Raw genomic sequence first — 13287 nt, 5'->3', positions numbered from 1 at the left:
AGCCCCGTGTCTGAGCGATGGGACATGCGCCTGGAGCCCCTGCCAGCTCCGATGCCCACGGGGCTCGGCAGGACCTGCAGACGAGCGAGTCAGGCCGGGCGGGGACGGCGGCGAGCCCAGCAGCACATGCCCTGTCTCGAGGGGCCAGATCCCTGCACCCTGCTGGAATGCAGACTCAGTGTGGCCCAATCACTCCTTGCAGGAGAAATAGGAACTCGGTATTTATTTGAAACATCCCAATTCTTCCATGTTGGCAGTTTACTCGTGTTTAAATTTGCATGAGCCAAACCAGTCACGTCTGCGGGCCAGATGCTAACCAAAGGCCACCAGTTCGTGATCTCTGAGTCGGCTGAAAAGTGGTGGGGGGTGGGGTCTAGGGCTGCCGATGTCCCAATGGTTGGAAAGCAGGTGATGAAGCGACGTGCTGAGCCCTGTACCGAGAGTGCACCCCCAGCCCCACTCAGCCCCCGGGGCTTCCTGCGTCCAGGCTCGGGCTAGGGCTGGGTGGCCCCTGGGTTGCTGTCCAGCTCTGCCAGTTCGCACCTGGCTGAGCTTGGGCAAGAACCTCTCTCACCCTCAGTTTCCTCTTCTGCAAAATGCGATTAAGGATACTTGCCTCTCTTCGCAGTTGTGGGCGCAGACGGGCTGTGAACCTTCGGGGCCCATCCTGGGCTGGGTGCTGAGAATGTGCTTGGTACTTGGTCATGGCCGTTGTGGAGAGGCTGGGGTCCAGTCTGTGTGGATAGAGCTGTTTCTTCCACCTGTTGCTCCCCCCGCCCCCAGCTATGTTTTTGAAATTTGAGAATTAGGGACAGGTTGCTGTGATAATAACGGAGAGTTCCTATACCCCTCACCTGGTTTCTCTCCTTGTTATGACAGTATTTACTGCGGTGCCTTGTCCCAGCCCGGGGACCAACCCCGATGGATTGCTAATGACTAAACTCCACAGTTTATTCGGATTCTGCTAGTTTTTCCCTAATGTCCTTTTCTGTTCCAGGCTGGTATCTAGGCTACCAACCGCGTTCTGTTTAGTTCATGCCTCCTTAGCCGCCTCTGGTCTAGGACAGCTTCTCAGACTCCCCTGGATTTTGATGACCTTTACAGCTTTGAGGAATATCGGTTAGGTATTTCATACAGTACCCCTCGGTTAGGGCTGATCTGTTGTTTTTCTCATGGTTGGATCGGGGCTACGGGTTTTGGGAGGAAGACCACAGAGGTGAAGAGCCTTTGTCCCACCCCAGGGCACAGGCCGCCAGCAAGATTGTCACTGATGCTGTTGACTTTGACCACCTGGCTCGGGCAGTGTTCGCCAGGCCCCTCCTGAGCAGTTCCTTTTCCTTTTCATAGTCTGCTATTTGGAAGCCATGCCAAGTGGAGCCCCATCAAGGGGAGGGACAGCTAAGCTCCGGTGAGGTTCAAAGGGCAGAGAAAACCCTACCTTGAAGAGGCCTGGGAGGGTCACAGACACTGCATGGGGCATGGCAGGTGTGGTGGGGCATAGCAGGTGTGGTGGGGCATGGCAGGTGTAGTGACTGTAGTCGGGGGAGCCTCTCCCAAGCCCTGGAGAGCTGGGAGTGCCTGGTGACCTAGGGGAGGACTGTGGGCCTCTGGGCACCCGAGCTCCCCTGCACAAGGTCAGCCTGGGGCCTCTGTCCACCAAGGGGCTGACCAGGCTCTGGGGCTGACCCCGTGGACCTCAGAAGCCAGGCCACGAGTGGTTCTTCCGCGTGGCCTGCTGCTTCTGGCAGGGAGGATGCGGGGTGAGGAAGGACAGGCTAGAGCCAGAGGGATGGCCAAGGGCAGCCAGCCACACAGCACCCAGGCCCAGGACAGTCAGCGCAGTGGGCCTGGCCCGGAATCGTCTGGTGCCGGTCAGGTGACCTGTCACCCAGTGCCCATGGTATGGGAGATATGGGGAAGGAATTTTGTCCTGACCTCTTCAGGAAGACAGATTTCGTTCAGGGGCAGACCGTGGCCGGGGGTCCCCATCTGGCCTGCCACTGTTCAGGAAAGTCTTCCTGGCGTCCGGCCGAGCTGCCGGTTTGCACATTTCTCTGAGGCGGCTGTGGGGCTTCAAGGGCAGAGTTGAGTCGTTGTGACAGAGACCTGTGGCTTGCAAAGCCTGACATGTTTACCGTCTGGCCCTTCACAGAGCAAGTGTACAGACCCTGGCCCGAGCAGAAAGCAGACCAGAATTCGGGATGTGCAGTTAGGGCATCCCAAAATGGAGACACGGGATGGGCCGGGACTCCCAAGGAGGGGGTGGGGATTTCTGGAAACAACTGGGCAGGTAGCAAGAGCGAGCCAGGACCCTGAGGTGGGCGAGCTTCGCTTTAGGAGACAGTGATCCACCCAAGACGAGCCGGCCGTCTGGTGCTCGTGAGAAATCTCCTGATTGGTTACATGTTTGCAATTATTCACTTTTTAGACATCATGAAGCCCACCAAGCACATCTGTCTGGCATGTGGGCTGCAGGTTTGAGAACTCGGGTGTCCAGGGTGGGAGAGAGAACGTGTGGTTGGATGTGGGCAGACAGGGGGAGAGCAGGCCAGGCCCGGCACAGTAAGCTGGCAGGCGAGCTCTGGGCAGGGGGCAGAGGAGACAGTGACGGGAGAGTCCGAGAGGGGGCGTGGCAGAGTCTGAGACCTGCAGGGTCGGATGGCCCCGCCACCCAACCAGTCCCAGGCCGGTGGAACATTCCTGCCGGCAGCCCGGGAGCCCGGGAGCGGTAGGACACTCCTCCTTGCTTACCTGGCAGCCCCCCCACCCCACCCCCGCCCTGGGAATCTGTAGAAGGGGAGGTGGGAGGCGGAGATCTCTGAAGTGCCCTCTGAGAGTCCCAAGGGTTTGGATTTGCTGCTCTGTCCCCCAAGCCTTGGGCCCTATATGGGGATGGGCAGAGGCTGGGCTTCGAGCTGGACAGGCCTGGAGGACCCCATGCCCCGGTCCCCTGGTTCCTGCCACTTCTAAGACACAGGGAAGACCCCTGTTTGGCAGGCTGCCAGGAGAATCCGGGAGAAAACGGGCGCGGAGGGTTTCCATGGGTTTCCATGGCACCTGACGTGCCTGTGATTGGGGCCTGGCCTCCAGGATGCGGTCTGTTCCTCCTGACGCAGCGGGGCATCTGGCTGCTTTTAGCCTCGCACACCAGCCCTTACCTGCGGGTTCAAGCTGCGGGTTGGCAAGTACTCATCAGCTTTGCTGTGGGTTTATTGCTTTCGGACGCCTGGGGGCAAGTGACAGCGACACAGGTTAACGTGGCTGAAGCAAACGAGAGAAGTGCATGGCTCATGGACAGGAGACAGCCCAGGGTGACTCCCGCCTCAGGCAGTAATGGATTCCGCTGCTCAGATGATACTGTTCGGACTTTATCTCACTCTGTCCCCAGCTCTGCGTCCCTGTGTTGGCTTCAATCCTATGCAGGCCCTGCCTTGTGGCGGCCGAGGTGGCCTTCAGGTTCATGGCCCATTACCCAACACCCCCAACCTGGGGGCGGCATCCTTGACTCAGTAGTGAGAGCCCCAAGACTGATTCCCATTGGCCCAGCTTGGGTCACAGGCTCAGCCCCGGGACCAGCCACAGCTTGGGTGGGTCAGGCCTTCGCCACCCTCCCCCACCCCCGCTCCCCCACCCCCAGGGTCCCCACTTGAGCCATAGGGGGTGCGAAGGGAGGCGGGGTCCAGCACAGGCCCAGGTGATCTTGCAAGAAGATCAGGAGGTTGATCCCAGGCGGCAGCGCAGGCTGGACGGGCCCCACACTCACTCTCCAAGTGCAGCACCTGTACCCTGGAGGCCCCGTCTGGAGCCCCCTGGCTCATCAGGGGTCGCCCCTGCCTGGCTGACTTCAGGCTCAGTTCTCCAGCCAGCCCTGAGTCACAGCCCGCATTTCCCAACATGCTCTAAGATGTTGGCGGGGGTTTGGTCCAGGGCTGCTAAGAGGCTCTTAGGATGACTTTTCTTTAGTTCTGTTATAATTATATCGATTTTCTCCCTGTTTTGGAAGTCTCTCTCCTTGAGGGAGGGGGCATAAGCCCCGCCCCTGGGAGGGGTGTCTTACCCATTCAGAGGCACCCCCTTTTGAATGGTGGCACTATTTCAAAAAGAACAGGGGGTCAGGATGAGGCCACACTGGCCCCTCCTGGGCCCCCTTCCCTTTCCTGGGACCCGAGGGTTGGCAGAAGGGACCTAGCTTTTCAGGATCACAAAATGTTCTTTGACCTCTCTGTGTCAGGACCAGGGAGCTGGTCTTTGTGCTGGCATTACTCGCTTGAAAGTTGTACTTTCTAGATTACTGCAATGACCAGTTTTCAGGAGAAATGGGGTGAAGAGATCCTAAGCCCATGGGTTACCCACAGATTACATCCCCGAGGCTGGGAGATCGCCATTGTAGCTCACTTCTCAGTTGTGCCCTGGTCATGGAGCTACTGGAGGCCTTGCAACCCATCCAGTGGTGGTGGGGACAGCCCAAGAAGGTACTAGAAAGAGGGGGCAGATGGGAGGCTTGGGCCTTAAGTGCCTCCGAGTTGGCTGAGCCAAGCATGGCTGATACAGGGTTGACGGATGGAATGTTCTGTTGCCCTTCGTGAGGCTGGCCCTTGGCCAAAGAGATTGGCTTATCCTGGTTTTCCAGCTGTGGGTTGGGGACACAGGGAGGTACGTGGTCAGACACCTGAGCACATTCTGTCTTACCTGAAATAGTTTGATGGTTTCCTTCTGTGCGGGGAAGTTCTAGGGCTTCGAGCTCAGACATGAGGATCTGTCCACTCTTGCCCTAAACTTGGCTGCTCCCCTTTAGGCAATCCTGGCCACAGCCTCCTTCCTGCTCCCGCCTCTCCCCGCAGTTCTCTTTCGAAAACACCTAATTCCACGCCCGTACTCCCCATGAGTGTCTTCAGTGGCTCCCTGGTCCCTAGGGATGAAGTTCTTAGCACGGCTTCCGAGAGCCCGTGTGATCTGGCCCTGGTGTTAGAGCCTCCTCTCCGCACAGTGACCCGGCCCCACTCCAGACTGAGCCGCTGGAGTCGCCAAGTGCCCCTCCCTCCCCGCCACGCACTGTGACACCCCATCCCTCAGTCTGGAAGTCCCCGGCTTGCTCAAGCCCCTGGAAACCTCCCTGCCCCCTCCCCCAGGGGGAGGAGGGCCTCTTCCAGGTTCCACAGGTCCCTGCGCCTCCCTGCGCCATTAGTCCTCACATGGTGTGTTGTTCTGTTGGTTCCTTTGTCTCCCCGCCAGCGAGCCCGGGATGGCTGGGGCTGCCGTCTTGTGTGCAGATGGGCCCTGGCTGCTGCGGGCACTCAGGACCTGGGGGTGGAGCGGGTAGACACTTGGAGGTCACGGGTCAGGCACCCCCTGAGCCTTGGTTTCCCCGCCTCCACGATGGGGATGATGGTCAGGGCGTCGCTGGGGGAACAGGTGTGCGGGGAGGCCCAGAATGCTCGCGGCACGGTGCTGGGCACGTGGAGGTGTTGGGCTTTGGGGGAGCTGCTGCTGGCCATGGGCCAGAGCCCCCCCACCCAACCCGGGCACCTGTATGTAGTCTCAGCTGGAGGGGGCAGGAGGCTGCACAGTCGAGGGAGAGGAGTCGGGGAACAGAGGGAAACGGGGGGGGGGCAGTGAGAGGGATGCCCAGTGGAGATGCACAGAAGAACCTCCACATACCTGCCCATCTCCCGGCAGGGCCCCGTCTCCCTCCTCCAGGGGGGCTGCCATTGTCATGGGGATCAGGTCTGGCTCTGCATGAGAACTGTCTGGAGACTTTGAAGTACCCCCAAGGCAGGCCATACCCCCAAACAGTGTCCTCAGATGCGAGGTGGGGCCCTGAAGTGTTTCCTTGCTCTGCCAGTGGGGTCACAGCACCTCCACAATCGAGAAGTGGTCCTCTGTGAAGCCGGTTTCTCCCCTAGAAAGGGTCTCAGCAGCCCGAACTCGGGGAGGGCTGCTTGATGGAAAAGCTCTTCCTCCAGCCTTCTCAACAGAGACCCACACCAGATATAAGTGAGCACTTCCTAAAATGGTTTGATTTTTTTTTTTTTAAAGTAACACATTGAGATGGCACCAGCTCTAGGCGGCGCAGATGGGGACCCGGTTAGCTCCCACCCCCCAGCTGCTCAGCAGCAGGCCCTGGGCCCAGTTCTGGGGCGCCCTGCGGAGCTCACAGGGGTATGCACACACACACACACGCACATGCACACACGCACACACCTGCCTTCTCGGTCACTATCAGAACGGCACATCCCCACGCCAGCAGCACTTCGCCCTGGACGGGGACCTGCACTGGTGGCCCGACACTGGTGGCCGGATGCCCTGGGCAGGTTGAGGGGGCCTTGGCTCTCCCGGACAGTGCCACCAAATGACCGTGGCCTCCTTGTCACAGGGGCCACACTGCCCATGGGCTGAGCTCGTTCCAACGACTGGAAATCTTGGGTCACAGAGCGAGGGAATTGCAGAGGCTCATGGGGCACCTCTTTTCTGTCGTTCCAGAAGCCGCTGGCGGCCCCGGCCTTTGAGCTGCCCGCGCTGTACCGCACGGAGGACTACTTCCCCCCGGCCACCGGCCCTGCTGCACTGCGGACCCCCGGCCCCCGGCGCGTGTGAGCCTCTGAACCGGGGGGCCTGTCTCATGCTGTCCCTTCATGCTGTGGTCCCCTCCCTTGCTGCACGTGGAACCACGGGGTTCGGAGACCCATCTGGGGCCCGTGCGGCTGGGTCCGAGCAGCCACCGTGGCTCTAGGCCCCTGGTGGCTGCTTGATGCCACCAGACACACGGCTTCAGGGTCACCTGCAGTGGCTCATCTGTCTGCGATCCCCGGTGCCCGCCAGCCTGTGAATCATCTCAATAAAGATGTCAAGAGGTCCTGTGTGGTCTGGGTGCAAATGTTTTCTCGCAGGGAGCTCCTGCCACCGAGGCCAGGAATCTGCTCGTTGGGGAGCCCCTCCCTGGGCCTTTAGGTTCCCGGCGAGAACGGGGAGATCCTTAGGATTTCCAGGGGTCTTCAAAGGGGCCTTGGCCTTAATTTCGTTTCAGGCAGATGAATTTCCTGCTCTTGTCCTGGAATCCCAGATTTCTCACCTTGGTGATGAAGAATTCCAGCGTGTGTGGGTTTGGTTTTGGAATTCCTCAAAGAGCCAAGAGTATACATGCACACACAGCCCAGCTGCAGACCGGCGTTCAAATTTCAGGGAAATTTCACATAATGAACTGAGAGAGAGAGAGAGAGAGAGAGCAATAGAAAAACAAGGAATAAAGCTGGATCATGACAAGTTTAGGACAGTTTTGGTGGCTCCGTAGGTCAAGCATCCAACTCTTGGTTTCCGCTCAGGCCGTGGTCTCATGGGTCTGGGATTGAGCCCCACATCGGGCTCCTTGCTCAGCGGGAAGCCTGCTTGGGATCTCTCTCCCTCTGCCCCTCCCCTTGCTCTCACATTCTCTCTCTCTTTTTCCCTAAAATAAATAAATCTTAAAAAAAAAAAAATGTGGGTGCCTTGTTTCAAAAAAGCCATCATTTTCCTGTGGAGATTATTTTTTTTAGTAAAAATCTTGTGTATGTTATTTTTTTTTTTAAGATTTTATTTATTTATTTGACAGAGAGAGATCACAAGTAGGCAGAGAGGCAGGCAGAGAGAGAGGAGGAGGAAGCAGGCTCCCTGCTGAGCAGAGAGTCCGATGCGGGGCTCGATCCCAGGACCCTGAGATCATGACCTGAGCCGAAGGCAGCGGCTTAACCCCCCACTGAGCCACCCAGGCGCCCCGTGTATGTTTTTTTTAAATTTATTTTTAAGATTACTCATTTATTTGAGAGAGAATGAGAAAGAGAAAGCACGAGGAGGGGAGGGGCAGAGGGAGAAGCAGGCTCCCCGCTGAGCTGGGAGCCCAATGTGAGGCTTGATCCCAGGACCCTGAGATCATGACCCGAGCCTAAGGTAGATGCTTAGCGGACTGAGCCTTCCAGGTGCCCCTTGTATATACATTATTTTAAATGACTGAGGTATAGTTTCCTCTAGGCGGAAGGTTCAAGGAATTCTCACAAACCACACCCCGGGCCATCAGCTGATGTCGGTGATGTACTTTGTGTGATGGGCGGATGGGTGGACGGGGCCCACGTGGTGTGGTCTGTGTGTCTGGCTTCCCTGTGGCTGACACCATGCCTGTCGCTACATGTTCATCCCTGTGGCTGTGCTGTACTGATCAGGACTGTTTTTAATGAAGGAAGCCTGGGTATTTCCTGGGCCCCAATGCGTCCACTCGAGGAGAGCCAGGATCCGAGGGAAAGTTAATTTTTCAGACCACCAGTTTCCGGAGGGCCAAGTATATGTGACTTGCTGGTGACGCCCAGGCCCTTCTCCTTTCCGGGCCTGGAGCAGGGGCCAGGGAGAGGTGAAAGGGAATGTCATGTGACCAAGCCACAGCATTGTGAGTGTCCTAAAATAGAGACCCACAGGACTGTGGCTTAGAGCTTCTAGGCTCTGAGGTCAGCCTGCCTGGGTGGTACCATCATCTCCTGCTCACCTCAGCTGTGTGGCCCCGGGCTAGTTGCTTACCCTCTCTGAGCCCAGCTCCCGCCTCAGTGGGAATACGGCTAACAAGGGCACATGCCCCCTGGGGGGTGGGGGGGTGTTTGTGTGGATGGCAGCGGGGGACCGGTGTGAGCCCTGGTCTCAGGCATGGCAACAGGCGCTAAGTGAACAGCATTGCTATGGTGATCAGCCTGGCCGGGAAAGGGCCAACTTTTGTGCGTCTCAGTTGATGGGTGGCATCCGGCAGGGTCAACAGCAAGTGACTTAGGGACTGCCCTTAAATTATGGAGTAAGAGCAGGTGGAAGTGTGCACCAGCCCTCTCTGTGTGGTTCACTGTTCTTGGATCCTTTCAGGGACACCCGCTTTCCCCCAGAGCAGCGAGGACAGGAGTGGTTGCCCGAGAACATCTGTGGGAAGCTGACTCATGAGCGAGGACTGGTCATTCCAAGTTTGCTGGGAGTCCTGATGCCAAGCGGTGACTTTTGAGGGACATTTGGGGACAACTTGGTGGGAAGGGAAGGTGAGGACACGGAGCCTGCCAGCAATTCTGACCCCAGTCCTTTGCTGGTGTTCTGGAGTCACTGTCCTGGTACTAGGTGAGCTATGTCCTGTCAGGTAGAGGAAAGCCTTGACCACTAGCTCGGGTGCAGCCTAGGAAAAGTTCTTTTATGGGACCCCAGTAGAAAGGGGAGGGCAAATTTTCAGAAGAACCAGGCTCTTCTTCATTCAACCGCCTCCTTGCTTTGCCGTGGATATGAACTTCATGTCTGTCAAAGCAAGAGGTTTCAAGAAGGTGGCCCACGCGTTGGCAGAAATGTGTGGTTTACCCTGAACTGTTTAAAAATGTTTTCGTGTTGAGACAACTGGGTAACCATCTGGAAAAAATAAAGCGAGTTCCATACCTCACTCTGTACGCCAGGAACATTTCCAAAATTCCAAATGGATTAAGGACGAGTTAGATGTATAAAATGAATTCATGTAAGAAGGCAGAAACATTGGAGAATCATTCAACATCCAGAAGCTTTAAAGATACATTTGATTATATATATAAAAAAAGTTAAGTCCTCTGAATGGCAAAAACAAACCAAAAACTCAAAAAAAAAAAAAATCCAAACAAATAAAAAACCCTAAGCAAATTCAAAAGGCAAATGATCAAAAAGACAAGTAACAAATTGGGAAAAATCTATGTGCAGCTCATTTTACAAAAGGAAAATCTCCTTAATATATAAACAGCTTCTACAAATAAATAAGAGGCAAGGTAGAAAAATGGGAAAGAATATGAACAGGCATCTCACAGAAAAGAAAATGTAAAAGGCATTTTAAAACATGAAAAAATACTCAATCTCTACCAGTAAGTATGAAATAATATTGAAATTCCTCCATTTTCAGTATGTTAGACTGGCAAATGTGAAAAGTCTTTGCTGACACTGTCAGTGAAATTTTGAAAAAATGAGTGTTCTCCTGCATTGCTAGTGAGATATGCTCACGAGGGCCATGGGCATCACCGATCCACATGAGAAATGTTTATGCCCTTGGACCTGTTATTCTACCTCTAGGGATTTTGCCTCCTAATAGACACACACGAGAGAAATGATAAACCCAAACAGTGATTGTCCATGTGTTGAAATAACCCAAGACTGGAAGGCACCTAAGTGTTTATCAGTAGTGGGATTGGTTCAGTCCTAGTACGTCCACATGCACAGATGGATGGAATCCTATGAAGCTGTAAAAATGAGTTAGGAGTTCCTCATGAGCCAGTTTGGAAATGTCACCAACACATGAAAGCCAAGGTGCAGAGAAGTTGCACACGATATGCTACCGTCTGTGTGAGAAAGGCATTGACATTCCCTGGAAGGGTGCATAGAAATCTGAGAACAGTGAGTCTCTCGTAGTGAGAGAGAAGTAGACTTTTCATGTTTCCAATTTTTTTTTATCCTTTTTGTTATTTTGGTGTTTACCTCTTCAAAAAAAATTAACCAAAATCAGTTGCCAACAATTAAAAATGAGGACAGTTGACAGAAAGAGCTGGATTTCCCACATGTCTTTGAAAACTGGAATATAAGGCACTACTAGGCTCACATCGTTGTCAGAATTGATGAACCAAAGCCGAGTCACTTTAGACGGCCATGCTCTTCCAGGTTTCTCTGGTATCCCAACTGTTCCGCTGATTTATTTTATCTGCCTGGCCCCTGTGGGCATCTGCATTTGGGAGCCTTAGAACCGGAGGCCCTTTGACACGGAGAATTTACTGCAAGGATACGGAGTATGTGAAGAAATGCAGCTGGGGGGAAGTGACAGCTGCCATTGTGACAGCATTATGTGTAGTTAGCCACTGGCCCACCAGCAAGCATCTCAGTGCCCCCATTCCAAATTTCCTGGGCCAGGGGGGTGCGGTCTTACTGCAGAATGTGTGCGTTCCATGGCCCTCCTTTTGGAAGTGACTGAAATCGAGTCAGATGAAGACCTAAGAAAACTAGAGACCAATATCCCTCACGAATACAGATGCAAAAATTCTCAACAAAATATTGGCGGGGGCGCCTGGGTGGCTCAGTGGGTTAAGCCTCTGCCTTCGACTCAGGTCATGATCCCAGGGTCCTGAGATCGAGCCCCACATCGGGCTCTCTGCTCAGCAGGGAGCCTGCTTCCTCCTCTCTCTCTCTCTCAAAGAAATAGATTTAAAAAAATATATTGGCGGACTGGACCCAGCAACGTAGAAAATGGATTATACCTCACGACCACGTGGGATCTCTCCCAGGAATGCAAAGTCGGTTTAACATCTGCAGATCAATCAGTGTAACCCGCTGTGTTCCTACAGGCCAGTAACCACACAGTCATTTCCACAGATGCAGAAGAAAGCGTCTGCCAAAGTCGAACATCCATGTGAGACGAAAGCTCTCCTTGGGCTGTAAAGGGGAGTTCTCAGAGAGCAGGGTTAGAGACTGGGCAGACACCCCAAAAGGCGTCTACTGATAGGATTACCGGCTCTCTGGGGAGGCTTTGTTGACCCAGGAACCTGGACGCAGCGGGGGTTTTCCTCCCCATCTTAGAGCAAAATCTCACTTCATCTTTCTTTCCTCCCCTTCTGCAGAAAGTTTTATTGTTTTTAGTTGGTCCACAGCTTGAATAAGGGCTGAAGAATTTGCTTAAAGAGCTGCCTGGTGACGGCACCTGGCTGACTCAGTTGGTAAAGCACGCAACGCTGGGGCTCGGGGTGGTGAGTACAGGCCCCGTGTTGGGTGTCGATGTGGCTTAGCTGCCTGGTGGTGACAGAGAAAGGCTCAGGCAGAAGCTCGGATAGTAGCGGGGCGTGGTCGGGGGGAGGTTTGCAGAGGGGCCCTCCAAGGCCACGGGGCTCTGGGAAGCCTCCTAGGTGTGTTTGGCCCGCTTTGTCTCTTGGGCAAGGGCACGACCGTCCTTGGCTTTGGAAGAATTCACAGCAATTCTGTCTCGGCCGCTTTATAGACTTTGCTCTGTGAGGCCTGCGGGCCCGCTGTGGCCTCCGAAGCGTCCACATTCTTCCCAGGCAAGGTCAGCTGGACGCAGTTGAGGCCTGTGGGTGGCGCGGCGTGGCTGTGGGGCGGAGGCTGCGTGGGCCTCCGTGCGGGGACTTAGGGCCCAGGCGCTGCTGGCCGCACGCGGGCCGAGGGTGAGGAGGGCATCGAGGGGGGACTGAGCGGCCCCGGGTCTGGAGTCAGGACAGGCTGCTGGCGGCCCCGCGGTGCCACATCTGACAGTGGCAGGTGGCCCCTCCCCCGGAAGGACTTGGTTATGGGGTTCGTCCTCGCCACTCTACTGGGGAGCCGGGCCCCCCACGGAGGAGAGGGAGCAGAGCTGGACGCGCCTGAGAACGAGGTTTGTGTGTTTCTTCCATCGGCTCATCAGTGAAAGAGCCGAGGACTTGGGGCTGGGTGGGGGGCAGGGGCAACAGGACCCCAACCCAGGGAGCCCACGGTCTCCTCATTGTCCCCCACAGGGACCCCAGGAGGAGCTGGGGCATTTGCTTGCACATGGGAAGTGGGTTTCTGCAGGGGCCCCTGTCTGGTTCAATCAGTGGAGAATCTGTTGATCTCAGGGTCATGAGTTCGAGCCCCACATTGGGTGTGGTGATAACTTAAAAAGTTGGGGGCGGGGTCCTGGCTGGCTCAGTTGGTGGAGCATGTGACTCTTGATCTCAGGGTTGTAAGTTTGAGCCCCACATTGGATGTAGAAATAAACTGGAAAAAAATCATTTTCAATTGGTTTCTGCACACAGGTCGCCTCTCTGACTGTAGAGTTGGGGGTTCTTCGGTTGTCCAGCTGGTGTTTGTTGAATGGGGAGAAACAGAACAAATGGTCTTACATAGGAAGCGCCCAGCAGCAAGGGTGTGACTCAGGGGAGGGCTCGGGCTGTAGGCCACATTCACGTGCGTGTCTTTAAGTGTCTTTAAAACAGGGCTTCCCAGTCTTGGCGGCCCAGAGGAAATCACCTGGGCCACGGGACCAACCCCCCCCAGGCGGGGGAGGGGCTCAGAACAACTCCCCCGGGCATTTCAAGCTGTGGGCGCCCAGCACTGCCGCGGTGGCAGAACAGGAGGTTTACAGCGACTGGCTACCTGCGTTCCAGCAGACACGGCTTCTTCGGTCTCACATTCGGCACGAGCTTGCTTTCCTTTGAAGGGCGTAGGGGCCTCAGCGTCCGCCTCCCACCGTCCTGCGTGTGGCGCGGGATTGGGTGTGAGCTGGTTTCTGGTTTGTGTTGAACAGATTCCACCCCAGCCCCAGAGATGGGTGCT

General features: G+C 55.6%; 1 protein-coding gene across 4 annotated transcripts in view; it reads left to right on the top strand.

The window, feature by feature from the left end:
• BCAS4 (breast carcinoma amplified sequence 4) overlaps nt 1–6854 on the top strand; it is a 55430-nt gene extending 48576 nt beyond the window's left edge. For all 4 annotated transcript variants that reach the window (XM_004746204.3, XM_045082086.1, XM_004746202.3 and 1 more), the window contains one exon: nt 6481–6854. In XM_004746204.3, the coding sequence (XP_004746261.1) occupies nt 6481–6594 (114 nt within the window). In that variant the 3' untranslated portion in view covers nt 6595–6854. The remainder of the gene's footprint in view (nt 1–6480) is intronic.
• Nucleotides 6855–13287: the final 6433 nt, after the last annotated feature.

This window comes from Mustela putorius, unplaced genomic scaffold, assembly GCF_011764305.1.
Source record: "Mustela putorius furo isolate JIRA1106 unplaced genomic scaffold, ASM1176430v1.1 tig00000592_pilon_pilon_pilon, whole genome shotgun sequence".
Taxonomy (NCBI): domain Eukaryota; kingdom Metazoa; phylum Chordata; class Mammalia; order Carnivora; family Mustelidae; genus Mustela; species Mustela putorius.
The sequence above is the reverse complement of the archived record's forward strand: the minus strand, read 5'-3'. Positions and strand labels throughout refer to the sequence as shown.